This window comes from Mycteria americana, chromosome 2, assembly GCF_035582795.1.
Source record: "Mycteria americana isolate JAX WOST 10 ecotype Jacksonville Zoo and Gardens chromosome 2, USCA_MyAme_1.0, whole genome shotgun sequence".
NCBI lineage: Eukaryota > Metazoa > Chordata > Aves > Ciconiiformes > Ciconiidae > Mycteria > Mycteria americana.
Genome location: NC_134366.1, coordinates 102,591,616 through 102,619,410, shown reverse-complemented (window position 1 = coordinate 102,619,410; position 27,795 = coordinate 102,591,616). Strand labels below are relative to the sequence as shown.

Below are 27,795 nucleotides of genomic sequence, written 5' to 3'. Positions count from 1 at the left end.
AACACCAAGATAAATTTCCTGATAATCCACCAAGAAACTAAAAATACACCACCTAGAAATGGCAGAGTTTGAAATGATGGTTGATTATGGCTGCTAGTGATAAACCTTATCTTTTTTCATCCTGTTCTAAGAGCTTCTGTCAAAGAGCTGCTTGAAACTTTTTTTTTTGGGGCGTGGGCAAAGAAGAAGAATAGCATATAATCACATAGTTTAACACTGTATATGTAGCCCAAAATACAGAATAGGTTCAGCTGGGCTAGCATGATTTGTTCTTTATAACATTGTCTATGGCAGGAGTCTTTAGAAAGAATTGTTAAATGATGCTGCTGCCGTTGAAGGAACACTGGTGTAAGTAGACTTGAGACCTCATATAGACTGTTGTCTATCTTTTCTAACTTAACTACTCATCTGACTCATTTCAACATAACCCTGAGATGTGTCCTGATTACAGGCTTCCCCTTATTCTCATCAGATGATATTAATAAGATGGTATCCTCAAATATTAACTGAGCTAAAGGAAAATGTCAACAAGTCTAAGAAATGTCTTGGAAAAAATTCTGATAGATAGTGGAGCTGTTTAAAGAAAAAAAATAGTCCTTTTTGGTAATTTTATGTAGATTTAATTGAAAATGAAGTAGATGTCCAGGTATGCTTCACTGTGTGGGTAATACAGTAAATAAAACATACTAGAAAAACTAGTGTTCTGATGGCTATGCAGTGTGAAACATGAAAATATGAATTCATAGGTGATGTATCATACTGCATAACATGGAGAACCCGTCTAGATGGTAGGATTCCTGATTGTTAAGCATGAACTGTAGTTCTGTTACAGCTCAGTGTAATGTGGTTTGTATCATCACCCAAAAGTTGAAAGCAGGGAGTACTTGCAAATTACTGAGAAGCATTTTAACAGAATGCAACCCATCTTAAAAACTCTTTTTTGCAGTGAGCTAAATTTAAAAAAAAAAAAAAAAAGTCTAAAAGTTGATACCTTTCCCTTCAAAACTGTGACAATTAAGGATAGTTTTTTGTGGACAGTCTATCACAAATCAGTAATGTTTCCGTTTGGTTTTACAAGTGTGACCTTCTGTAGCTTAGGAGCCTGGCTTTCCTTTACCTTTGCATAATTTTGGATGTTGTGGCAGCATCAGCTTCCTGCTGTTGACTAACCTTTAGATTAGAAGCTTGGAACTGAATTTAAAATGGTCTCTGGCTAATGACTAGTGTTTAGTCAGTGTATGTTTGTCTTTGTGTGCATGCCCATGGTTTACAGGAAGGATGTAAAGGGAGGTCTGACAGGGTTGGGGTAAGAACGAAGTCTGGACCTGATACAGTGGTAAGTACAAGCACACAGGGATTTAACAGTCTAGCTTACCTGCAGTAACGTAGCACCTATGCATTATTTAGCATGAGTGTGCAAAGGTGAGTGCTTCCTCAGCAAGTATTGTGGGTAAACATAAAGGAAGGAAGGGAGGTTTAATAGGAAGCAAATTAAAGGAGGAGGAGTAAATGTAGCCCTAAAAGAACGTTGTACATCTGCTTTTACTTCCACAATCCTCAATCCAATTCAGTCTTCTCCTGTGATATGTCTGTACCAGTTGTATAATGTGGATCTCCTTAAGACTGTGGTGAGAGATGTAACTGCAGTACCTGTAGGCATACCAGAGCTGGCTTTCATCTAGCTTGCTTGGGCTACCTGCCCAAGTAAATAAACACAAGGTGGGCTTGCATGGCTGAGGCTGCTGTCTGTACTGGTACAACATCAGTGCTGCCATTACCTTACTAACTAGATTAAAGGTAATTCAGGCTTTACATGTGCTGCAGCCGCACCTCAATGGCAGCGTAGGCATACTCCAACGCAGTGCTAAGAAAGATCCCCGGTTTGTCATGTTCCAGTTCAGAGGGAGTCCTCATCCCGATCTTTTGGAGCTTGATCTTCCAGTAGTTGCTACCATGGTGAAACATCTAAGGCATCCAGCTTCAGCTGCACTGAGACTTCATCTATTGGATACCACTCACACAATCATCAAGGCTAGCATTTTTGGAGATCTTTGACAGTACCTCCAATTTCTTGGATTCAATGAGTCTGATTAAGGTGCTATATGTAAGACTAGCTGGTGGATTTCTTTTATCTCTAACTTAGAAAGTAAATAGCAGTTAGTTTGAACTTTGTTAACTAAGACATAACAAGGGCAGCTTTCATTTTTAATAGCTTTATTTTGAAGCCCATGCTATAAAATTTCCATCCCATGGCCATCCAGTGTTTTTCAGTGATATTTTTGATTTCTGACCTTTAAAACAGGGACTTTTATTTCTTGCTTCTCTTGCATAATCCTTAGATGTATGTGAGGCTTGGAAGGGTGCAGCAAATCCTGTTTTCAGTCTTATTTCCAAAGAGGTAACTGTCCCATGTAGAGGCTACTCTGAGTTTTTCAGAAAGCTGTAGTACTGCTGCAGGCAGGTAACCTCCCTCTAGTACTGGCAAGGCATTTCTGATGGCTGAAATATTTCAGCAATGCTGAAAAATGTTAAAAATAGATATCTAAGACAAAGGATTTTGCAGATTCCTTCAGGTTCTCTGAATTCCTTTCTGCAGGTCATAATATAGTGCAGGTTTTGTTACAAAAACTTGCTGGCTCAACGTCTTGTTTCTTTTAAAAGGATTTTGCTTTCTTCCAGTTTTCTTCATCATTTTGAACAACAGTTCTAAAATGCTGACTATAATCCTTGTGTTAATTTAGATCAAACAAGAAGCTGGGTGTAAAAGCACTTGAAGTTTAAAAATAATTGCTTAATGTACATTAACTGCTCAGATGCTACAGGATGAGCACAAAAAAAAATTCCTTACTTTTTTTTTTCTCAAATAGGAGATACAACTTCAGTGTTAACCAATTCAGTCATCACACAGCAGTCTGTAGAAGTTAGTTGTTCCAGGGCCAATTTCACGTGTAAGGGTAGGGTAAATAATAGAATAGAATAGAACTAATGTAAACCATCAGCAAGTGTATTAGTAGTTCTGTAAGATCTCTAAAAAGTTACCAGCCTAATCGCTGAACATGTAACTTGTAGTCACTTGGAAATACTTTCATCTACTGCACATTGGCTTTGACCTCAGTTCTCTTAAAGCACAAATTTTACAGCTGTCCTTCTGCTGCTTTTTCCTGCAGTAATGCCAGATGGAGTAGAAATAGCCTTGGTATTTGAACCATAGAAGCTCAAAAAAAGTATTTGGTCATACTCGTGTGGGCTTTTATGGCTTTTTATGTAAACAGTCAATTTGTATATGAGATGAAGCTCAGCGTGCACTATTCTAGAGCACTCTGCATAGTTGCGTGGCTGAGCAGTTTTATTGTTTTGAATGATGTTATCAGAATTTCTGTAGTCTTAAGTGGTATCACTGTTTGTTTGTGGACATGTATAGAATGGGCCTTTCCATAAACCAACAGAACAACATACACACCTGTTTCCTGTATCAGTAGGTTTAGCTGAGGCATGTTTAATGCTGAGCATCCTTTCGAGATTGAAAGTGGATAGAAATAGTCAGTGCTGAATAATTGGCCTGATGTTCAATAATGTAGAAAACCTCCAGCCCCATTTCAGTTCAGAAAGGGATGAGCAGATTTAAAAACTTGGTTACTTGCAGAAATACCTCATTTAGATGGCTATTAGCTATTCAAATTTTAAAGGCATGGTTGTACTTCACAGTATACCTTGATAGCTTCCAAGTCCTGTGCAGGCAGTATCTGTAAGTTTCCAAGTTGCTGAAGGACAAGAAACAAAGACACATTTCTAGGTTCATAGCTGACATGAATGCTAGCTTCTTTAGGTCTAGTAAGTAAATATTGAGTTATTGCTTGCTTTGCAGAGAGCTTGCTGTGTCTTGTGGTAATGTGTAAATGTCGTTCGCAAAATCACATGTCATACCGTGACTTTAATCATGCTAACATCGCTTGTTAATTGTTCATCTCCAAGCTTGGGCATAAATGCTGTTTGAGTACAGCCTGATTTTGCACTGTGATTGTAAATAAAGAGAACAATACTGTCATATAGCACATAGCATTGCTTTAATTAAAGACTGATTTATATGCTATGATTTGTTTTTTCTTTTTTCTGCACAGATGATCGTGTGGTTGGAGAAAATGCTAGATAAAATAATCAGCATTTTCATAATATTTTTGCTAGTGATAGGAACCCTTCTGCTAGCCCTGCTCCTTACTGCAAAGGTACAGTGCTCTAAGGAATGTAATCATAGAGCTCATTTTAAATTCTGAATGAAAGTTACTGATATTTATGCAAAATTATGTAGCTTAAAGAATTTTTTGAAAAATTCAGCAACTAAATGCTCTGTAGTTGAACTTGTTACTATTCTAAGACTTCTTATATATGAAAGTCTATATATTTATAGAGATTTGTATTTATATGTTTATTTACATATATGACAAAACTAATACATAGACATTTGGAAATAGGAAATTTATTCTACTAAAAGAATTACTGACTTATATATTACAGGAACAGATTTGTTTTGCATCCTGTCACACTTTTCTTGTCAACCGCAGAGCCACTTAGAATTTTTTCTTTTTAATTTACCTTGCATCAGAAACATATTTGCAAAATGCTTAAGGTGTATTTGTCAATTCGTTTGTGTAATTGCCTGTAATAACCTCATGGTATCCTGTTCTGAGTTTAAATATGCTGAGATTCATGATCAGATGGTCTCTGAAATTGATTTTTTGGTTTGTGGTTGGGGTGGTTTTTTTTCTCACCAGAAGAGGTCACTCGTACTTTTTTTTTTTTAAATGGAGCTGTGTTCATACTTGAAACAGTCAATGGAGATTGAATGTTTGACTTGAATACAGTTGCAGAACAAAAATCAATGGGTTCTGATGTCAATCTCCTTCTTCCAAAATGTAGGCTTATATAATGCTGAGTACTTAAAATTTAAAGCTTTAAAAGTTGTGCAAACATTCCTGCCTAAAGCTTCCTTATATTCATAAAAGGAACATTAATATATTTATAAAAGGTGTCTTTTATCATTCTTACTGATGAATTAATTTGGCGAGGCACTTCATAGGATGGTTGGTCATGTTAGAGCTGAGCATTCATTAACTTTTACACTTTTTTGATCCATGGCTTGAAAAGGTATATCTGAAACTGTGCTTTGTATTTTAGTACTTCCCTTGACAGCACTGCTGTATTGTTACATTTTTTTTCCACTGGTGAGATAAGTTTAAATTTCCTTTTGCTATTATTAGTCACACTGTGTGTGACCAAAATTGTCAGAACAGACTGATGATTATTGTATTGACTGCTTTCTGGGGTTAATGGCACTTCATTCTTGATAATGGGTTGTCTGCGTTGGAAGAATTATTCTTTGAATGTACAAACTGGTCGCTCCCCTCTCCACCCTCCCCTCACCCCCTCCGAAAAAAAAAAAAGCCTCTCTGAATGTAGGAAGAGTTGTAGTTTTCATTACATAACATTTCTCCTCTCTATATTTAATTTAGGTACATCAAGAGAGTGTTCACATGATTCAAGTCACAAGCAGCTTGATCAATGAGACAGTAGCCAGTCACCCAGAATGGGCAAAGTAAGAATGCTGAAGTTAAGCACATAGTATAGGGTGGATGAACAAGCTTCCAGGTGCTCTTATGTGTAGTTTTTAATTTAAAAAATCCCCTAGGTGAACAGAAATGGGAGTGGCTGTTGCAGGCAGATGTAAAAGCTAAACTCTCAGGCAGCAGTAGTGTTTATGCATTCCTCTGGAGGACTGTCAATGTGGTATCTCATTTGAGGACTGGTTGGACTTTGGTGGAGAAGGACAGCTATATAAACTTCTCTACTTACAGTGTTGGAGAAAAGCTTGCATAGTGCAGAGAATAAAGAGGTCAATATTCTTTTCCCTTTTAGCTGCGAAAGAAAAGTAATGGCAAAGAATGCTCTCTGTAGAAGGTTGCGAGGTGAGAGCTGAATTATTTTTTCAACGTGGAGACCTGGCTGCAGAATGCCTTTGAGGGAATAGGAGTTGAAGAAAATGTTTTTGGAGTGAACTGAAGAAGAGTTCGAGGGTGGAAAGAATGGTGGATGGGGAGAGTTTCGTATGAATCAGTTGGGAAGGGCTGTTCCTATTAAGAGTAGATGTGTATAGTGTACGCAGTGGGAAGTTTGTAAGATACAGTCTATGTAATGATTAGAGCAAACACAAAGGCAAATATTACAGGAGAGAGAAGATTTTGAGAGAAATGCATATAGAGAAAAACAAGGGCACACTTGTGAGCAAAGAAGTGATTGCATGAACAGCAGAGGGGGAGTAGGTAAGACTGAAGAGTGTGATTCTGAGGGGGGATGTTGCAGTTTGCTTTCGTTCTGCTTCAGCTAAACAGACATTGAGTAAAGGTGAGTCCAGGTGCTTACCAGGAAAAAAGAATTGTCTCCTGGACAAGAATGGTTGACTTTTTTCAAGGGCACTTTCTAAACAAAAGTGATGATGGTTTAATAGGATTGAAAGAAAGTGCATGCTGTGTTATAAAAGCAAGAGAAATTTTCAAAACCAGAACTAAAATTATATCGTTAATAAATGCTATAGTAATATGTGCTTTAGCAATACTTCAGTAATCACAATCAAGAGAACAGAAAGCACTTAATGTGTTTGTTTATTCCTTCATGGCATCTCTTGTGTTGTTTGGCCTTTCCATTTTGCCATGAGATGGAAATAAGTAGGACTAATGAAAATGGAAATTTGACTGTCACAAGCTTACTCACATAATTAAAATACTGGAGTACTAGTTGAGTAATTAGCAGAATTTTAGCTAAAATTTTTACTTCCAGTGTTCGCATCCAAATTTGAAGCATCCAAAACACTATCTTCTAATTCACTAGGAGTAAGTATACCTCTTGCCAAATCCATCAAGCTTCACCAGCTTTGAGCTTGATGCTCACATTTCATTTAGAGGTGAGTGACTGAAATGTCTTGGAATGTGTGAATTCCAATGCAAAACATTTCTGAAGGTCTATACAGACAGAAAAGCTTCCATGTAGATCTTCAGTCAGGTGAACAAATGCAGCAGTTTTATTTCCTGAATGCTTTATTGTTTTGGAAGGGCTCCAAAACGTGCCATTGAATCAACATGTGGAAAGAAAGTCAAAGCAGAGAATGTGTGCCCTGTATTCAGGAGTGTTGAAATGCTGGCAACTCAGTAGGTCCATTGCTTGAAAGTGTCATGAATCCTTGAAGAAATTCATGAGCAGATAGTTTGGTGGGGACTTAAAAATAACTGGTGCCCAAACCTGTTGCTTGATCTAATTGCTTTTTCAGGGAAACTATGTTAACAAGTTACATTCAGCTCGTAATTCAGAAGGTTGTCTTTGCAGCTAGGTGAGACTGTTTCATATAGTATTTTCAGAAAACTAGAACACCAGGAAAATTTCTAAGAATGTAGTGTGAATAGCATGCATACAGATTGAAGAGCAGATCTCTTTTGAAAAAGTTGAGATACCAGTTTAACTAAGGTTTCAAGAACCTTGGAGAATTCCAAATGCAGTGGCGTGCCCTAGATTTAATTGTGCTTTGCTTATGAGAAAGTCTGTTCCTTGATATGTAGAAGTAAATATTCTAGTTGTAGTAAGTCTATATGTATTTAACCTTAACTGTTGTTTTTTCAAAATGTTAATTTGTAATGTGTTTTGGGTGTAATGAAATGGGTAAAATACATAGCAGTTAACTTTGTTTTCCTTCTTTCAAAAAAACTAGCTGGCTCCCAGAAGCCCAGGTTATTCAGAAGGCACTCAATTCAGCAGCTAATAATGTATACCAATATGGCCGAGAATGGATTACACACAAGGTAAGAGTGAGCTTCCCCAACTTTTTTAATGTTTTCATTTCTTGTATTTCATAAAAGTAAAAAGAAATAAAAAGATTTTTGTCAGTGATTCTTTCCTGTGTGGTTAACCGTTTTGTTGACAGATCTGTGCATTCCACTCTAGTTTGTGAGGTGAAGGAAGGGTGGGAGTGATTTCAGTAGTCTGTTCTGCTCAGAGGAATATTTATTTTTAAGAGCTGAAAAATCTGTCATCATTTTAATAAGATTGCTGGTGAAAATGCATCAAATAAAGTAATTTTTCTCATCTGGCTTTAGCTGTTCAATTGTAGACAATGTAGACTTCTGCCCCCCAGTATTCTAATTTCTATGTGGGCTGCATGTGGTAGAATGGATATATTTTTTTTTTTAATTATAATTTATTTAAGTTAACTTTCTTCAGGAGAATTTGCCAAGATTCTTATTTATACATTTTGATATCTAGCACACATCTCAAACTGTTTGAAATATTTACTCTAAAGATGATCAAGAATTTTGGCTTAAGCATTTTAGAGATGGAATTGGTTTTTCAGTGCAGAAAGAAGTCCTCAGCTTAGTGCAGCAGAATGGGTTTTTTTACAGACAAAATCTGCATGTTGTGAACCCTGTTGTCTGAAGTGTGTATTCCATACTGATACTCAGCTTTTCTAATCATTTGGGTTTGAGCCATGCCTTTACTGACAATCTTAGGTAATTCATCTAGCCTGGAGTTCGTCAGTAGATGCCAGCTTTGCTCTGTCCTGTATAATAAAATAGTTCTGTATGTTTTAGCTCCATAAGATTTTAGGAGAAAAAGTGAATAACACCGCTGTGATTGAAAAACAAGTGCTAGAGCTCTGGGACAGGCTTTATCACTCTTGGTTTGTGAAGGTGGGTAACTTATTTAAATGGTATTTATATAAACTATCATGTAGTGCTTTGAGATAATTATGCTAAGTATGCATTTCTGAGAGAGACTAGCAAAAACTTGGAATGCTGAGTAAATGTCATAATAATAAATAGTTGGTAAAAGTTTCAAGTGTGTAAGATCATTCCACAGTCACAGTTTGAGTACAGCTAGAGCTGTGTCCTTCACTTAAGTAGTTATGTGTGTTTTTATATATGCCACTTACTTTACACTTTGCTCACTTTTTATATTTAGTATTTCATAGTTCAGAGCTTTCTGTTGAACTTTCATGATCTTGAGCAGTTAGGAAAAGGAAACTGGTATTCTGCATGATTTGTGTAACTTTGATTACTTTGAAATTTTGAGAAAGAAATTGTCCTTTCACTAAGTTTCTTGCAATGCATTTTTGCCAACTGTACTAGCCTTCCTATAATGGGTTCTGCACACAGAATCTTGAAAAATTCATAAGAGTTAAATCATTTTCATGCTGCCAATGCTATTTGCCTTTTAAAGGAAAAAGCAATTCATTAGCCATGGTGCAATGGAAGTATCAAAATCCAGAAGTCATAACCCTGAAATACTTCTGTATATTTAAATAATTGCAATTATAGTATGCTAACGCTTGTCTTTATACAGTCTTTTTTTAAAGTACCTCTAAAGTTCCAAGAAGATCTCTGTATTAAAAGAAGTAAGAGTTTCAGTATAGTAGTCAAAATAGAAGGGGAAAGAATCAGTTTCTTTTTCTGACAAGATAATGCTGTAGAAGAGCATGTGGAGAGATAACATGATGCTGTTGAGGAACATGGGACCACTGAGGAGAAATTGAAGCTGTATCTAGAACAGATTTTGCTGGCCTTAAGCACTTGGGAGTACTTAGTGTTAAACGCTTGACCAAGAAAAGCACCTACTTTTGATACAGTTATACTGATAAACCCATTGCTTTTGCTACTAGTATAACCTGTGTGTCAGATGGTCCGTAGCACTGTATCATTCAGCAGGGCTCTGTGTCACTACATGTGCTGTAGGAGTACTTTTGTTGCTGCGCTATACAGCACGGGTTGTGTCTGTGTTCGCTGTGTTATGCGATTTCTTTCCTGAGGGAATACTACGAGGCTTCTTACTTGTAGATGCTCTTCTGGTAGGGTAAGAAACAGCTTTCCTAGCAGTCAAAATGGCAGAAAGAGCTTCAGGAACGCACTGATGCTTCCTGCCTACAATCTTGAAGTCTGTTCCCCTGGCTGCTGTTTGCATACTAGACACCCTATGTTACCCTATGCGTGCTGGGCTGCTACCGATTATCTGCGGGCTGCAGGTGACTCCTCCAGAGTCTGTTTTTTGCCCCTTCTGTCGCACTCCATATCCACGCAAATGTCTCATCTGAGTGCTTTCCACCTGGCTGTTTCCTTCTGTAATATTACAGTAGCCTTGTGTGGTCCTTCAGTGTGTCTGAAAACTGGTAAACTAGATGATAGGCAGTGTGGAGGACACCTGTCCCATATCTAACACTCTCAGAACAGCTTTCAAGCTCCCCGCTATTTCAGTTCCATGAGCATAATAATTACACTTCATTTTGAGGCCTGCATAGTGTTGCTGTAGTCTGTAGGTGACTGAAACACCCAGGCTTGGTGATGCTCTTCCATGAAAGCTGTAGAATTGAGGAAGAATTGCTGACAAAACGTGCATTCAACCATTAACTGCTACTTTCTCAGAAGATCAATAGGTAGCAAATGGTGTATATTTTAAAAGGTTCAAGAGGTGTTGTGATAGATCAGTTACCGTTGCATTTATGTACCCAATGAAGTAAAATAGTAACAGAATAATAAATCGCTTGGAAGATGATGGCATAACTATGTAATCAAGGTGTCTTTCTCAAGTACAAGAATCTCCTCTTCCTAGTCCATTCGGATGTGGGGTTTTGTTTTGTTTTTAAGATCTAATGAATTTGTTGAAGAAGAACCAGTTGACAATTTCTTGGAATCCCTTATTTATCAACACCTGAGGCCTTAGGTGCTACAACAGTATAGTTGCTGAATAACAATGAACTTGAAATGTGTATGAATAACAATGTTACAAAATTTGCAAATGATACCTAACTCTGCTAGTTAATGGCGAGAGTTGTCTTTGAAAATAGAACTAGATGAACAGAAGATAGGTTCTTGATTCAGTTTACATATATTAAAGGCCTATTGGAGGGAGATTTTTGACTACTCATATGTTTCTGCTCTAAATAAACTGCCAGCTCAGAAGAAAGATCTCTGTGTTGCTGTGGATTGTTAAAGAACGTTAATTGTGCATCGTAAAGTGTAACAAGGCATCTAGGGAGAATTGGTAATAAGCAGAAAATGTAATGCTCTTGGGTAAATCAGTGCAGGGACTTCACTTGGAATACTACTTGCCATGACAGTATGCCAAAAAAGATGCTGTCAGTTTGAATGCAGGCTGGTAAGGTTAAAAGTTATTGGAAAATTTTAACAGAAGTAGTGGGATGCTTATATAAATACCAGAGTTGAGAACTTGAGAAGTATCTTGCTATTAAAGATTAGGATGAGATCTGTTGTGGTCAATGGGTTTGCTTAGACTTGCTTACAGTAGAATTTTGACATCCTTCTCTGAAACGCTTGCCACAATCCCAGACTGAGTCAAATAGTGTCATGCTAGATGGCGATCAGGTATGATTCAGTTGGACAACAGGCAACTTTATAATTAAGGTGAAGCCACTTAAGGAATTAGCAGTTGCGGTTATGGCCATTACCTGTTGTCTTGCTGTGTTGCAGTTAAAGTTGTGTAGTCGGAAGAAATCCTCCATGCTTCCAGTTTAGCTTTTAGCTTTCACATGACTGAACATTGTCAGTGGAGAAGTAGACACTAATTGTGAGAAAACTAGTTGTTTTGGCTTCTGCTTGTATTTTCCTTTGTGGATTGTACTGGGAAAAGTTGGATGTTGCAAACAGTAAATTATGTGGGCAGCAACTGAAATCATTACCTGTTTCTTCTCTGCTTTCATAAAGAGCAAGATAGATACCATTGTATCAGTCAAGCAGTAAAGCTAATGTTTAACTGAGGTGAATCAGTACAATATGCAGAACTGTTAATTATATGGGATTTCAGTCTGTTAATTATATGGGGAAAACTATGGTTTTCTGACAGATTTTAATTTTTCCAGTGAACAGAGTACTTCCAGGTATTTTTGAAGATGCCAATTAAAGCAGCTCTAAGTATTTGGATGCATGTTGGATCTGTTCCTCATTAAGAAAACATTAGTCTTTGGCTTTCTCATTTTTGTAAGTTATTCAAATGACTGGTTTCTTTACATCTTTGTCTCTCTTTTTAAGAATGTAACACATTCTGGAAGACACAAAGGACACAAATGGCACATAAACCGTCAAAACAGCTGGCTTGGTGATATTCTGGACTGGCAAGATGTTGCATCATTTGTTCATGATAACATTGAGACATTTCTTTCGGTATGTATTTTTTGCCCTTATTACCAAATTGATCTTATTTTTAACTGATAATAATTCCTCCTTGGACTACCACTAAGGTTATGGAGTTCAAGTACATGGAAAATTATGGAAAAACTGTTAGTGTTACTTACCTAAGTGTTAATTACCTAAGCAATTATTGTAAGCCCACTTTAGGATATAACCATACTACAAACAGAACTGGTTGTGATGAAGAAGCCCTCTTGATTTCAGCATCTTCATTAATACTAGCTTTCCAGACTTCTTCCTGAGAGAGATTGTTACTGTAGGATTATCTGTGTCACTTGCAGGCTCGTTTTAAATGCTTCATATGGTGTATGGAGGTAATTTGTTTGGAATTTCTCTTCATCTCTGTTTTCTAGAAATTGTGGTATTTGCTAAATATTCATTTACTTCAGACTTGTTTTTCCATAAAATGTATGGCAAGTGTGGGGTCAGTGGCTTTTCTTTTCAAAAAGAGACCAATTTGTCTAGGTTATAATTGAGGAAACTATTGACCAAGAGGTTGTGAAAACAAAAACAATTTTTTTTTTTAAGTCTTTGCTTTTTTCCCTCAAATTATTATTCATGGGGTTGAAAGCAGCTTATTTCTCTCTTCTTGATAAAAGTTCTGGGGAGAATGAAACTAATATTTTACACTGTGTGAATTCCGGAATTAATGCACTGGACCTTTCACCTCATGAGGAGCAAAAGAAAAAGCATTGAAAGCAATCCAAACTGAAGCAACTACATATCTCTGAAAAATGATGTTAAGTCTGAAATGCTTAATATACAGAGTCAATCCCTGATATAGTTCATGTTTGGCTTGAGCTGTTGTCATAAACTGGAAGTATCTTCAGGTTACTATTTATCCATTTTGGAAGAACATTATTTATACCTAACTCAAAACAACATTTCTGTGGATGCAATTTAAGCTAGTATTTGCCTCGAGGCAGTTCTTGTTTAGACTGATGAGCATGTGTGCTTTTTCTGTCCACCCTCAGCTGCTGCTTAAATGGTTACAGTTTCTATCGTAGAAGAAGATGTGCATCAAGAAAAAGTTGAGAGAAACTTTTTATTGTAGTAAACCTTTTTTCAGTTAATAGTGACACTTGCTTAATGCTTTCTCAAAGTTGACCATGCGTACTTGAGGCAGAGTTATAAACATGCACAACACATCATCATTTAAAATCAGTGTGGAGTTTCCCTCTAGGCAAGAGGGAGAGAAGGGGGGGAAACTACACGGTAGGTGCTAGCTATGTCATTTACAACATTGCTACACAGTGCTCAGAAACCATGATGATAAGTGTACTTCAGTGATCTAAATAGGCTAATAATGCAGGAAATAGTGTAAAGAGAATAAATATTTAAGACTGAAATACATTAATATTAAAATTTTCATTTAGCTAGCATGCCTTGCTTTACTTCTAAAATCTGGTTTAGAAGTTCAGGAAAAAAAAGTGCCAGCAGTTGACTTGCTTTCCTGTTTATTTCCATGAACTCATTACTCATCAGCTGTGGGGAAACAACTGTCCTTCTTTTTCTCCATACGCTCATGTCCTTAATGACAGACTGTAAACCAGTCAGCGTAGTACATAGCTCTAAATCCTGATTTCACATCCTTACTGGGCAGCATTTTGTTTGCTGGCTTGCTCATCCACAATGCATTGCATAAATATTACTCACAGTGATATTTCAAATTAAAATTGATGAAAATCTGATTTCTCTGCTTGTCTAGGTCATTAAAACTTGGAGATGATGAAAACAAGAATAGTTTTGACTTAAGTCTAGTGTTTCTAAGCAAGTTGCTTACCTACCCTAGGATATAATGGAAGCTTACTGTATTCAGGATTTATGTTTTTGTCAGAGAATGAAAATCTTTCTTTTGGTATTTTGAAGAGGAACAATGAGTTATTAGAATGGCATACTGAATTGGGAAGGATCAGTATTTTAAATTATTTGGATGCTTTTGAGGGGGCTTGTTTTGGGGGGTTTCTTTTTTCTTTTGGGTGGATTTTGTCTGTGTTTGGTTTGGGGTTTGTGGTTGTTTTTTTTTTGCCTTTTTTGCTGTTTTGTGGGACTTTGGGAGGGATTTTTTTTTTTTGGTTCTGTTTTGTGTATGGTGGGGGATTGGGGGGGGTTAAATAGATTAGCTATAATTCAGACTGTATGTTTCTCCATTTTGGACACTTGAAATCAATGGTAACCTGCAATTCTTAAGAGTATAGCAAGACACAGTACAGTCCCAAAAATGCTTTGACAGGTGTTTTTTTGGTGGTGTGTTGTTTTTTGGTTTGGTTTTTTGTTTGTTTTTTGTTTGTTTGTTTTTTAAAAAACACAAACCGTTTAAAGACAATGAGATAACTGTAAAGAAGTGTGTGTGAATATGCAGTGAGACTTCCTCCACCTTTGGAAAAGAATAAACTAAGATTACACTACTTGCACATAATATACAGATGACTCTGTATTCTCTGAAAATACAGATATTTGACAGCGTCATACTGCAATCACAAGCAGATAAGCTCTTTTCCATTGATGGAAATCATAGGAAGTGTTCATCCTCTTCAGTAAGAGAAGGAGCATTTGCTGTAAGAAGAATGTTAAAAGAAGACAGATGCAAGGGTTTCACTTCAGGCTTTTCCTGTAGTCAAAGAAACTTTCATATTAGAGTTGAAAACATATAATTAAATCACTGGCATAGCTGTGCTGGGGAATTACTGGCATTCATTTAATTTGTAACAATATGCATCGATTCAGTACTTTAACTATGAGTATCAGATAAAGAAGACTTCTATACCCCCCTCAAAATGTGCTGTTCATTATAGCACTTATACTTAGCTCTAGTTTGATGTAGACAGACCTTAATTATTTTAAAGTAATTCACTATATAAACATGTAAATTGCCTGAAGATTTAATATGAAGATAAGCTTTTCCAAATCATCAGTTTGCTTTTTTCTAAAAGCTTTGGTGTTAGCAGCACTGCTGCCTTTCAGCTTTGGATTTTTCCAATACTCTTTAGAAGCAGTAGTGTTATAAACCAGTTTATCCAGTGATGTGTTTCTGAAGTGGCATTTATTTCATCCTATTCTTAGTTTGGGGAAAGAACTAGAGTGGATCCTCACTCATGCCTCGAATTTTGCACCCTGTGCTCTATTCGAAGGTAGTTTTTCAGGTGAATGAAATATGCAATACATAGCTGGGCTATTAAGATTTAATTTCTGAAAAATAAAAAAGCCTCATTCCTTCCCCACTCACCTGCTTTTCCATTCATACCCTTTTCCTCCATTTCTTGAAGTCTTGAAACCTTGAGAAAATAAATTGCTTCTGGCTAAATCTGTGAATGATCACTCAGAACTCCTTCAATGGTATATGAGACATTGCTAATGTCTCCTTAAATTGATCTTTTTGCTTCTTGCACAAGAATATTCATCATTCCACCCACAGCCAGTATCTCATTCAGAGATTTCCCAGGCAGGAAGACAGAAGACCTTCCATTAAGAGGTACACAGCGAGCTTCAGCTCAGTTAGGTTTCTTTATCCGTGCCTTTAGCATGACTGATCTGTGTGTTCCAAATCAAGTCAGTTTCTCAAATATTTCACTGAGTTACCACATATCCTAATGTTTTCTCTGGCCCTGAGAATTTCTTGAAGTAATCTCCTAAGCTTATAGCTAATACAGTCCATTCTTCAGTAATAATTCAACTACTATGCACTTTTTTTTTCTGGTAATGTAAGCATTCAGAGGTTTGGTGTTCTCTTCTGCATAATGGGTGTTGTTTATTTCAGGGTAGGTAAAATTCAGCCTGATGCATATTTTTAGAGAAGGAGTTGATTTCTTTACAATCAGAAAGTCAAAGACATGATGCTGGAGGATAGTCCTTTTTCTGTTGCTGTTTTGTCTCTGTTTCATGTAAAGGTCAAGCAAAGATGTTTCTTCAAAAATAAGCTGTTGAGCCCTGAAGGGCTAGCCCAGAACTTTATGGATTTATTTCCAAACATTTATTTGGAAATCAGCTTTTAATTGGAGCAGGAAGCCTTTGATCTTGTGCATACTGTATTATTCTTCACAAAGTCCATTGCTTGCCTTTTACCTTAAAGGTTTATTGACTTGTTCTGTTGCTGTCATTTTTGAGTTGTCAGGATGATACATCTTTCTGAACAGAAAAAAAAAAAAAAGTATACAGAAGGACAGGTTTTTTTCCTAATACCTCTTTGTGTCCACTTTTATTCCCTTTAGAAATCTGTTAATGATCTCTATATTAGGTACATGAATTTACCTGGTTTCCAGAAATTTGTTGACTTGGAGTTCTCAGAAAATAACTTGTTTTGGTCAAGTGCCTTTTAAACCTTGCTTTCAGGTATTGGCTAGTTTAAGTCACCAGTAGGACACCTAAGATGGCTAAGAACATTAACTGCAATTTTGATTTCTTGCCTGTTACAGATTGGAAAGGCACAGCAGCTGATGCTCACAGTAGCACATCATGGTGTGATGCATAAGGGAGTCTTGAATTCTGTACAGCTTCATAGCTCTTTTAAACACAGATCTCTTAAGATTACTTACAAAGTAGTATTTTGGGGGAAGAGGTGTGTTTTTCACTTATTTAGTAACAGTAAAAGTATCAAAATTGCATTAAATACTGACACTTAGTTGTGTATTGGAGAACTGGTCTCAGCTGGCAAGGTATTAGAAATTGTTTATGCATAGTAACTGAGCTCATTAACTCAGCTGCAGTATGCTCTGGGAGTCAAATGGCATTATGAACTCTTTGGTGCAGGTACATGTATTTTGATTTTGTGGCTGTTAGTGAAGTATTTGAGCACTTTCTGACAGCTGGATTTAGTAATGATTAATGTCTGCTATGTCTGTCTTCTCATTCTAGTGATGAGAAGCATATGTCTTGAAATGTTAATGGTATACATGCATAAAGGAGAACTTACTCTATAGCTGGAGATGAGTCCTAAAAGATGCACTTGCTTTCATAAGACATACTGAAGCTGAACGAAAGGCACTATCCTCACTTATTCTAAAGCAAATGCTAGTGATAACTAGTTCAACAGTTCCAATCAATGATTCTACCTAACAAGGATGTTCTTCTAGGAGAACCATTCCCAATATTGATTGAATCGCCTGATAACGATATTCAAACTAACTGCAGTCGTATACTCCTGGTTATCACCTCCTTACCTAAAGCTTCTAGGGAAAGTGTTAAACAAATACAACCTATACTGGGGGAACATACTATTTTGAAGGAAACTTTACCATACCTCACCAGATGTACGCTGTCTTGTAGCAGATGAACCAAGCCCCTCTTCTTGTGAACCGCTCACCAGTATCAGCTCAGCTGATGTGTTGCAAGTGACGGTGTGCGAGGGAGGGAATTGATGATTGCTGTGATTAGTATTTAGAAGACTGATAAATCAGGCTAGCTTTAATCTTTAAAACAAAACTTTACTAGGCCAACTTTCATTAACAACGCACTGCATGCTAATGGTTTGTTTTACAGTCTGCTAATTGTTATTGTTACGTATTCAAAGTGGTCAGTCTTTAACAGTCATATCCTACATGAGCGGTGAGGATAGAATCCCATCGTGGTGACACTGTGTAGTTGGCACCAGTAGCCACTGTCCTTGATGGTCTGAGTCACAGAAGTCAAAGTGAGCAGGTTCAAGAGCTCTTACATAAGGAAAGCTGGAACTGAAATGGACATCTTCCCTCAAATTAAGGAGCTTGTCCTTTTATAAGGTGGTTTTGTTTCTGGACAGCTCCCACCCCTTGACTGCTGCCCTTGACTGTATAACATGTGATACTTGGAGAGGCGTTACTTTTCCAGGTCATGCCAGGTGCCTTAGCCTGTTGCTTGCCTTCTTGGGTTTTTTTTGCCCTTCCTTAGTTGCTACCGCATTTTCTTAAAACAAAAGCAGTCTTTTCCTAGCTCTTAAGGTTGTGCGTCTTCAATGCCTTCTTCCTCGATGAACTGCTTGTGTTTCAGGGGCCTTTGTTTTCAACCTGTGTCCCTATTTTCAAGGCTTTTGCTACTGTTCTGTGATTAAACTCCACATCATAACAGGACACCTGTGGCACCAAGCTGCTGTTCACACGCCAGGTTCTAGTAACAGGCTTAAACGTCTGGGACGGAGCCTTGCACAGTTAGCATACAAGTTGCGGCCTGTTATTAGCAACGGCAGTCCTATTGTAACTGAATACCAACTGAAAGGCCTCTGCTTTAGCTACAGACTGATCCCTCAAAAATCACAGCCCTCTGTGTTTACGGTCCTCATAGTGTAATGTACATTTAAGAAAGTTACCTGGCAGCTACATGAACTTATACCGCTGCTGCAGCCCCAGAATGAATTCTTAATCTGTAGAAGAAGGAAAAGGACAGGTACCAGTGGGACAACATTTTTCAGCAGAACGTCCTCGTCACTTCTAACCTCACTTGAATTCTCAAGAGAGACTAATAAAATCTGTTCAAAAGATGAGCCTTAAAATTCATAATTCCCACTAAATAGCAAGAAGCATGGACTAAGTAGATCTTTCTGGTTTTACTATGTGTTGTAATTCCCTGTCACTTCCCCCCAGCACTTATTATCTTCCAACTTTATGCTTAATAAATTATCTTCTATATGTTTCACTCAGTTCCAAGGGAGAGGCAATCACATGGCTCACACTGCTTTGTCTGCTCTACAAATGCCAACTACTGGCGTTTTTGTTTCGTTTTGGGGTTTGGGTTTTTTTTTGTTTGTTTTAGTCAATTAGACTGAATTAAGATATTCATTAAACCAAGAGTAACTGTTGCTAGTTTTGAAGTCTTCACTTACAGCTTTGAACCTGGAGAATGGCTTTTCTGTCAGAGCTTTCATAGTTTTTCCAGTTATATTAGTTAGTCTGAAAGAAGGTATGCCTTTTTGTTTGTAACCTTACTTCTTTTATATGTTTGAATCACTTTGGCTAATACATTCTTACTGTATTCCTTCTGAATGAAATATTTGTTTTGAAGCTACTGTGCATTGTGTTTAGGATGCCTCCATGTGCCATGCCGTGCCATGTCTTTATGTCTTTAATGTCTCATGAAGTTGCTGCCCTGTTCATATTGATGTGTCTGCATCCATACATAAACTAAATTGGCTGTAGTGGGTATTCTGTGTTTAAAGGCATGTCTTAAAACTACTCTTTACTATCTGTAACTAATAAGTAATCAGTTCCCCAAGTCAGTACAAAATTTAATAGATTGTCTAGCATTGTTTGACTTACTTTCCATAATTGCTTGACTAACCGATGCGTCCCTACTCAAAATCAAAACTTGTGTAGTTGTCTGCAGACATTTTAAAAATTATGCATCTCATTACCATAAAATATTTTTAAAACAAATTTATAAAGTAGCAATTCTACTATTTCATTTGAAGCTGTCTTCAGGTTTATTTCTACCTTGCGATGTTATTCCTTGTTCTTCACGTTTTAGCATTTCTGCTTTTGAAAAGATGAGTTTTCTCTCCCAAGACAAGATCTGCTTTCATTTGATTCTGATGTTAATTGCAATAAACAAGGGTCACTGCATCTATATTTTTTGCAATTTTGCATAATGAAATAATTTTGAGCATTGGGAGAAAAGTTCTGAAACCTTGTAACCATCTACCTAGAAATGTGTCTTTGGTAAAGTAGACATTTTCACTTGATATTACCTGCTGTAATTTAGGAGTGAGGGAAGATTATTTTTTTTAAAATGTCTTCTTTGTATGGCTTGATGGAAATGAATCACTTCTGTAAGCAGTTCTCTGTCCTAGCTAATACCATCCAGTGCCTGACTTTGTCTTCACTTCCCCCTCCTTTTCCAGATCCTGGAGTCTCTGTGGATAGTGATGAGTCGCAATGTGAGCCTCTTGTTTACTACAGTTACAACATTAGTGACAATCCTCTTCCATAGCGGGACAGCTCTTCTCAATTTTGTGCTTTCAGTGGTGAGTAGTATGTCATTGGTTTACATGGTCTGTTTTACTGAAGGAACCTAATTGCACATGTTGTAACAATGAAAAATCAAACCTAAAGCATTGAAAACATCTTCTAACCTTATCTAATACCAAAATTCTTTAAGCTTTTGCAACTTTCAAATCTGTTGTTTGGGGGACATTCTAGGCAAAGGGCAAGATTTGTGTACCATTAAGGAGCTGTCAGTCTTCCTATCGTACTATTAATGGAAAACGCTTGTTTCTGGCCTTGAAGATACTGACGTGTAACTTCTGATATCCTTCATAACTACTGAAATCTTATGGCATGTCCTCAGAAGCGTATCCTTAAACAAGCCAATGCTCTCAGAAGAGGAGAAAAATTGTTACAAGGAAATGTCAAGAAAAGTATTTATTTCACAAGGATTACCTTATTTTCCCTCTTTGAATGAAGTGTCTTCAGCAAATCTGTGTGAGGGGGTTGTTGCATTGTTTTTATTTAACCTCTGAGAGCTCTTAATTGCAGAATGCTTCCTACACAAAGTTAATTCTTACTAATATTATTGCCCATGCTGAGTAGTAGTCTCTGAAACTTTTTATTAAAGGTGTTTTCTTTAAGGGATGTGTTACTTTTTTGTGTATTATGTGAGCTAAATGTTTATAGTTTCTTTTGTTTCTAAATGCCACAGCTGTGTGGAGTAATTTATAATGGTAGAGGTAACTTCTTCTCGTTTGCTGTGACAGCTGTTACTTGAAATAAAAATAAAAATTTCCTAAAACACTGGCCTGCGACTTTTTCCTGTTTTAACTAAAAAAATACTGATCTTGGAAGCTTGACTGAAGTCCATGTCCTGGTTTTTAGTTCAGGATTCAAAAACATTTGTTAGAAAACAAAGTGTTTTGTCAGTTTAACTTCATTGCCTTCGTTGATGCTTGCTCAGGAGGGAGGTCTTTGTAGACAAAGCTGCAAAATTGAAATAATGTTTAACAGCATTTCAAGGCAACTGCGTGGTTTCTCTGGACTCTTTTCAGTATTTAAGAACAGATAACAATAAGACTTAGTGGAATGGCTGTCTTGAACTGAAGAAAATCACTGCCACTTAATTGTGTTGTTCTCTAGTTATCTTTCAGTTAGTAAAGAAAAGATTGCATGGGAATATTTCATTTCTTTTCTTCCTTAGTTCACAACTTCACCCGTGGTGACACATTGAAAACAGTGTCTGAGGAGTTAGTATACTTAATGACAAGTTTGGATAATAATTGCAGATTATTTCAATGCTTTCATTGCTCAGACACAAAATTTAGCTCTAGATGCCTAATGGCCTATACCAAGTTCATTACATGCTGTTGCTGTGATGCATGATCCTGCCTTTTTGTCTGTCAGCAGGGTCCTGCCACTTGCTGGGGCACTGTGCAGTCAGCTGGTTTAGCAGAGCTAGTTGGGATATTGCTGTGTTGGAATTCTTTTAAAGGTTAGATGCCCTAAAGGCTACTCTGTTTCCTCCACTTCTGTTGCAAGTCGAACATGTTACTTAAAATGGTCGTATAAAGCTTTCCCCACCAAAACACATCAGTCCTGCACTCTTGGTTTCTTGGATTTGACCATGAGCTTCCATTTTGCACTCCTAGTGATCTTACATATATAGGAAAGATTTGTTTTAATACATGTATAGGTTCTTTCTGTAGATTCTTGATAATGGCAGCCTTTGAAATGCAAACGCCAGAACTGATAAATTAGAAGTACTTCAACTTTTAAGAAATAAGGCAAAAAAAATCACTGAACAACTTTGTCCTGTTAACCGTACTTCAAATACACCAGGGTAAAGGGATATGCTTGCCTCCATTTCTATGCACAGAAAATGTCATGTATAAGTGTTGGTGTTCTTGTAACTGTATGAACTACCTCTTTTGAAGGCATTTAAAATTTGCATGCCTACCTGAAGAGTAGTTATTAATGCTGTCAAACACTGTGCTGTCAAACGCTATAACTTAGTCTTGTTTGTACTGTACATTTCATAGGCTGTTGTGTCTATTCAGAGGCATGGTTTCTCATCTTTATGGAAGTCTTTTGCAAAGGTTCTTGCTACAAAAACTAAACGGGTTTTCTTAAAACACAAAAAGGTAAATTAATGGAACTTGTTTTAACAGTGTTTAGTGTGTTTGTTAACAGCTTATGACTGAAAAAGAAAGGACTTAAATTTAGGATATTCAGTAAATAGCCTGCACTAAATAAAGATTAATACAGTCCATTATTTGGGGCAATAAGTAAGTGAAAATGGTAGTTGTTGTGAGAATTTAGTTGAGCCTTAAAGTACTTTTTAGGATAACTTAACTGAACTGTCATGGAGTCCATGTAGAAATAATATAACTGCTTCTTAATTTTTCCTTGTGCCTTTTTTTTTCTTTTTCCCTGCTGCAACAGCTTAATGCAATAAGCAGGGAAAATCCAGATGTGACCCTAGGATAAATTACTAGAGCTTTCTTAACTTTTGTGATGTGCGTTGTTACTGAATCCCATTTGGTAATTATGTCATTGTTAGATTTGCCTGCTGTTCACGTTCCGTCCTTCAGAGCTAAAGAAAAACACCCTCCAAGTGAGGAGGAGATGATGACCAGAAGTGACCTTAACAGTTCCTGTCCTTCTGCATTCTCAAGGCATACTTACATCTTTTGCTGTAGTGAGATTTTTTTTCAATAACTTGATTTCCAAGGGTGGATATCTTTAACAGTTTAGTTTTTCTTTAAGCTGAGATTTCAGCATGAACTGTTTTCTGCTTTCTTTTGGAAAGTCTTGAATTAAGAAGTTCATGGTTTCCTGGGAAAACTCTCACTATTCTCCAGTAAGGAGAAAGAGCTTTTGTATAAAGTTAATTTTAAATGTGAAGGCAAATAGTTTCAGAATTTTTGATTGTTCTAGTTTAGTTGCTGCATTTTTGACTGCTACCTGGCCCAATATCCTTTCCCCATCTCCCTTGGGTTTTTTAATGCAGTTTTGGAATGGAATTCTTACATTTTGAAGGGACTGAACCCTAAAGCTAGGTAGGCAGCATTTGAGCACATTTCGTGTGTTGCTGTGGTCCAGCCAGCAGTGTCAGCTGAAAAAGCTGACTCTCTTGAAAATACCATGTCTGTGTTTTGACAAAAGATATATTTAATGGGCTACTGAGGGAAGTTTTTTTTTCTACATGTGAAACAGAAGGAATTATTTTAAATTCTGTCTAGGTGGAGCTGTGCTTAAAAGAAAGCACTACTCCAGCATTAACTGTACTCTTATTTTTTAATTTTGCAGGATTCTTAGTTGCTACAGAAGAGTTTTTACTTGTTTGGTGGCACAAACTAATTTAAATTTTCCAACAAGATAATTCCTGAAGTGGTTAGCTTTTCAACAGATTAATTTCAGTCCAGTTTTAGTCGTCTTGAATAAAAATTAAGATAGTGAATTTTATTTTGATAAATGGTTTAAAAAATTGTGCTTTAAAACATAGAAATAATGGACACTTTGTTCAGAACCTCTGTTTTGAAAAATACATCTTCCATCAAAACATTCAGTAGGAAGTAATCTGTGTAGCATATCCATCCATGATCCAGGAAGACTGTATTCAGATCCTCAACAGATGTTTGAAAACTGATCGTTAATTAAGAGTGCCATTTCTATTTCACTTCTGAATACAAGTTCCTATCCACACACGCATGAACATGGATGTATATATATGCTTTTGTGTGTGTGTGTATATATACACACACGTACACTCACACATGCACATGCACACACACACATACACTCTGCTCATACTCTGTTACAAAGATCTAAAGAGAAAAGCTCCATTTGGCTGATGGGCATCTACAGTCCTGTGGGGAGTACGCAAATTTTTGATGCTGTAAAAAAAAAAAAAAAAAAAAAAAAAGAAAAGAGAGAGAGAGCGAGAGAGACATGAACAAAGCTCTTTTGGGCAGAAAATAGAGTATGAAAGGCAGATACAAAAATATGTGCTAAGTCTATGGACCTGACGCACAACCAATTAAGTAATGTGTTTCTTGATATATGTGAAATGTTGAATTACTGTTTTAGTATAGAGTGTTTACCCGTATCTTTCTCCTTGAATTCAGTCTATCCCACCTCAAATTAGAGTATTTAATGTTTTGGGCCACAGAACAAATTCTACAGAAAGAAATACTAATCCATCAATTGTTTAACAATGGAAAGATCTTATTATTTTATCTTTGGTGAATTCCTCCTCGTAGTCATCAGCAGGATCTTGAATTGTTGCTTAGGAAACAATTTAGGTAATGTCTGAAATCTCAGATATCCAGTAAAAGAGGTCTGAAAACTTTCAGACTCCAGTTGATATAGGGTAGGACACATCTTTTTGCTGCCGAATGTACTGTTGAGGCTATTCTACTTGTTTGAAGAGTCAGCAAGCCACTTGATAATGAATTACTATATTCTGTGACTACTTCTTTTTGCATTTCTGTACCTATTGAGTTAAAGCAAATACGTTCATTTCCCAAAATGCTGATAATCTAGAATTCAGTTGATTTTGTATGGTGCTGTGGTTACATGCATCTTGTCTTAGCAGGAATTGAGTTAGCTTTGTATCTTTTCCTAGCTTGTAGTTAATTTTAACACCATTTTATTCCATTGCTGTTCATCCCCAGCTGTCACTTTGGCTTTTACAGTTCAGGTGGGTATGTGTATGTTGGTGTGCTGTTACTCCCAAAGAAAGCAAGTTTCTTCTGTAAACAGTTGGGAAGAACAGCTTTTCCAGTCAGTACAGGTGCTGTGCGTGTTGCCACTTGAACTAATCCCTAGCTCTTATTCATAGCCTGCCTCAAGTCAGCCCTGTAGGTTTCTCATACCACAGGGAATCAAGCTTTGCCTGTTTGCTGCAGTTAATTTGCTTCTTTCCTGGCTGCCATATTCTTTTCTAAAGGCAACATCTTCAGAAGTTAACTGAGGCTGTCCTAATCAAACAAGATCCAGTGGAGCTGTTTTTCACTTTGCTTTTTGTGTCAGGATGAGCGGATATTGTACTTAGAGCAATATGCTGCTTTCTGTCTTGAAAACTGCACTGCAAGAAGGATCTGTAGCTGGATCCTGGTGGAAGGAAGACAAAACACCACGTGGATGCCTGCTTCAGTATAGTGAGTTTTGTAGCAAAATCAGGAAATATATAGTAATTTAGGAGAAATGGCAGTCCCTATCAAGGAGAAAATAACCATACTTACAGCATTACAGAGGATGCTAAAATCTAATTTGGGTTTTAAGATTTACTCATTCAAAATTGTAACAAAACATAGCTGGTGTTGCTGCTGGCACTGGATTATTTCCCGTTAAACCAAGGCCTAATTCAGTTGGGGTTTATTATGATCTCAGAATGAATGGTAGCAGCATGCTGTTTAAATGCGCTGATGTAATGACTTGTTTTAGTTGATAGATTGGTTTATCACCCATGGCAGAAGTTAAACACCTGGGAAGATGGAATACAGCCTACACCTATATATGGCATTTTGGAAAGGGGTCACAGTAGGTGAACAGCGGAGTGTGCCTTCCAAGTTAAAGGCTGGGAGGGTGGGGGGAAGTAGTAGTAACATTTCACTGAGTAGAAAGGAAGTAGGAACAGAGACAAATGGATGGCATTCTTAAGACTGGTAATGGAATACTGCATGTTGTGCTGTCTGCATTTTTTTTTTTCTGAGCATGTTCAGAGAGAATACAGGGACAGGGCATGAGGTGTCTGCAGACTGGATAAAATGCTTGAAAGTAAGAGACTTACGGAGGTCAGGCTGTTTGGCTTATCCAAAGATTAGGATGTGGTTTATTCTAGCATACGAGTAGGTTGGAAATAAGGAAAGTGAAAGAATTCTTTTTAGTCTTGGGAAGAAAGAAAAAAGATCTAAGGCTTGTAGATGAAGCAAATATAAGCCATAGTTTACCATTGGAGCATATAGACCGGATTTTCCTTGTCTGAGGTATTCTGTTTCAAGCTGGACACGTTACTGTGGTGTATGCTTAGCCCAAGAAGTTGCTGAGCCCACTGACAGGAAAATAAGGAAAACATAGTGGACTGCAACATAGAGGAAGCTAATATGATCTGATTGTATTTTTTTGGTCTTTAAACTGAAACAATGGAACTGCCATCGCTTCTGCTGAGAGTTCTCTTCAAGCTCACAGAAGTAGTCAGTCAGGATTGCCAGCCTAATAAATATTATAAATTTTCTGTTTGTGAGTTTTTGCTTAATTTGTATTTGATATCCAGCTGCATAATGACTCTTGAGACAACTCAGACTTATTTGGCAGCTTTTTGTTTGTTGTTGTTTAAGAATAGATGTTACTATTCAGCAACTCTTTGGTCTGCTAAACATGCTGGAGAAAAAAAACCCAAACAACTAGAATGTTGATCTAGATTCAATGTTGTTCAACATTCTAGTTGTTTGATCTAGATGTGACTTTGGAAAAAGGCTGAACAGGGCTAAAAGTTTTATAATGTTTAGCTATACCTGTTAAGTTCTTTGTGGAGCAGGGGAGAAAATTTTTCTTCTAGCTCTGTGTGTTTCTCTAAATCCAAGCTTGTGGAATAGTATTTTGTGCCTTTCCAATGAAGTTCAATATCTGAAGCATAGCTGCATACTGTAGTTCTGGAAAGTATTTATTGCCTGTTAAATTAAAACTCCAATTTGTTTTGCAGGTGATTTTTCTGACCACACTGTTCTACCTATTGAGTTCCAGTGATGAGTACTACAAGCCAGTAAAGTGGGTGATAAGCCTGACACCTTTGTCTCAGCCAGGTCCCTCCTCAAATATAGTTGGCCAATCTGTGGAGGAAGCAATAAGGTATGTTGTTGATTTCTTGCCTTTTCTGGAAAACTCTTTCTTAAATTTGATGTTCAACTACAAATACTTAGCAATTGCAACAGCTCATGTTTCAAAGACAAGTTGGAAATCTCAAAGACTTTAAAGAAGCTAGCATTGATGATTTTTCCCCCTTGATTGTTAAAAGAGCAATTTGATTGGACTTGCCTAAAAAAAAAATTCAGAGGTCTGTGCTGTAGTGAATACTAGTATTTTGTAGAACTGGTAACACCCATCACATCCCTAACCCATCAGGAAGCAGTGTGTTTGCAACTATGTTGGCACTAACAGCTAGTGCAGCTCAGTCGGAGCAGATTCATACAGCAAAACAGTTGAAATGGAGGACCTGACATCTGTGCTGTACGCATTCCAGAGTTATTTAGCTTGGAACTATTTTTAGTCTAATCTTGGGGGCTAAGTACCCGTTTGCAGCTAGAGTGTATTAGATATGCTTCTGGAGTAAATCTTCCAGTTCAGTTTCATCTGAGAGAAATCTAGTTCATGATTTCATGAACCAAATTACACCAAAGGGAACAATAGGGAAACGCTGCTCTTATCCCACTTAAAACACTACTGTACTGCACCTCCAGAGTGCATCCACAGTGTTTCATGCTTAGTTACCATTCTTATGTTTCACCTCTAAACTACTACAGTAATTGAAGGAGGACTTTTTGTGGTTTTAAACATGGTTCACTGAGATTTCACAGTAAAGCAATTTTTGGGGTGGTACAGTAAACTATTTCATTCATCACAGATGAATGAAACTGTCAGCCTTCACCTGCTAGCAGCTTGAAACACTA

The 27,795-nt window shown here is 37.1% G+C and overlaps 1 protein-coding gene across 3 annotated transcripts in view; it reads left to right on the top strand.

The window, feature by feature from the left end:
- TMEM245 (transmembrane protein 245) overlaps positions 1-27,795 on the top strand; it is a 323,064-nt gene that overhangs the window by 32,059 nt on the left and 263,210 nt on the right. For 2 of the 3 annotated variants that reach the window (XM_075494144.1, XM_075494145.1), the window contains 7 exons: positions 4,119-4,223; positions 5,508-5,590; positions 7,751-7,841; positions 8,628-8,726; positions 12,075-12,206; positions 20,038-20,160; positions 26,832-26,977. In XM_075494144.1, coding sequence (XP_075350259.1) covers positions 4,119-4,223; positions 5,508-5,590; positions 7,751-7,841; positions 8,628-8,726; positions 12,075-12,206; positions 20,038-20,160; positions 26,832-26,977 — 779 coding nt within the window. The remainder of the gene's footprint in view (positions 1-4,118; positions 4,224-5,507; positions 5,591-7,750; positions 7,842-8,627; positions 8,727-12,074; positions 12,207-20,037; positions 20,161-26,831; positions 26,978-27,795) is intronic. The other variant, XM_075494146.1, reaches the window with a different exon arrangement.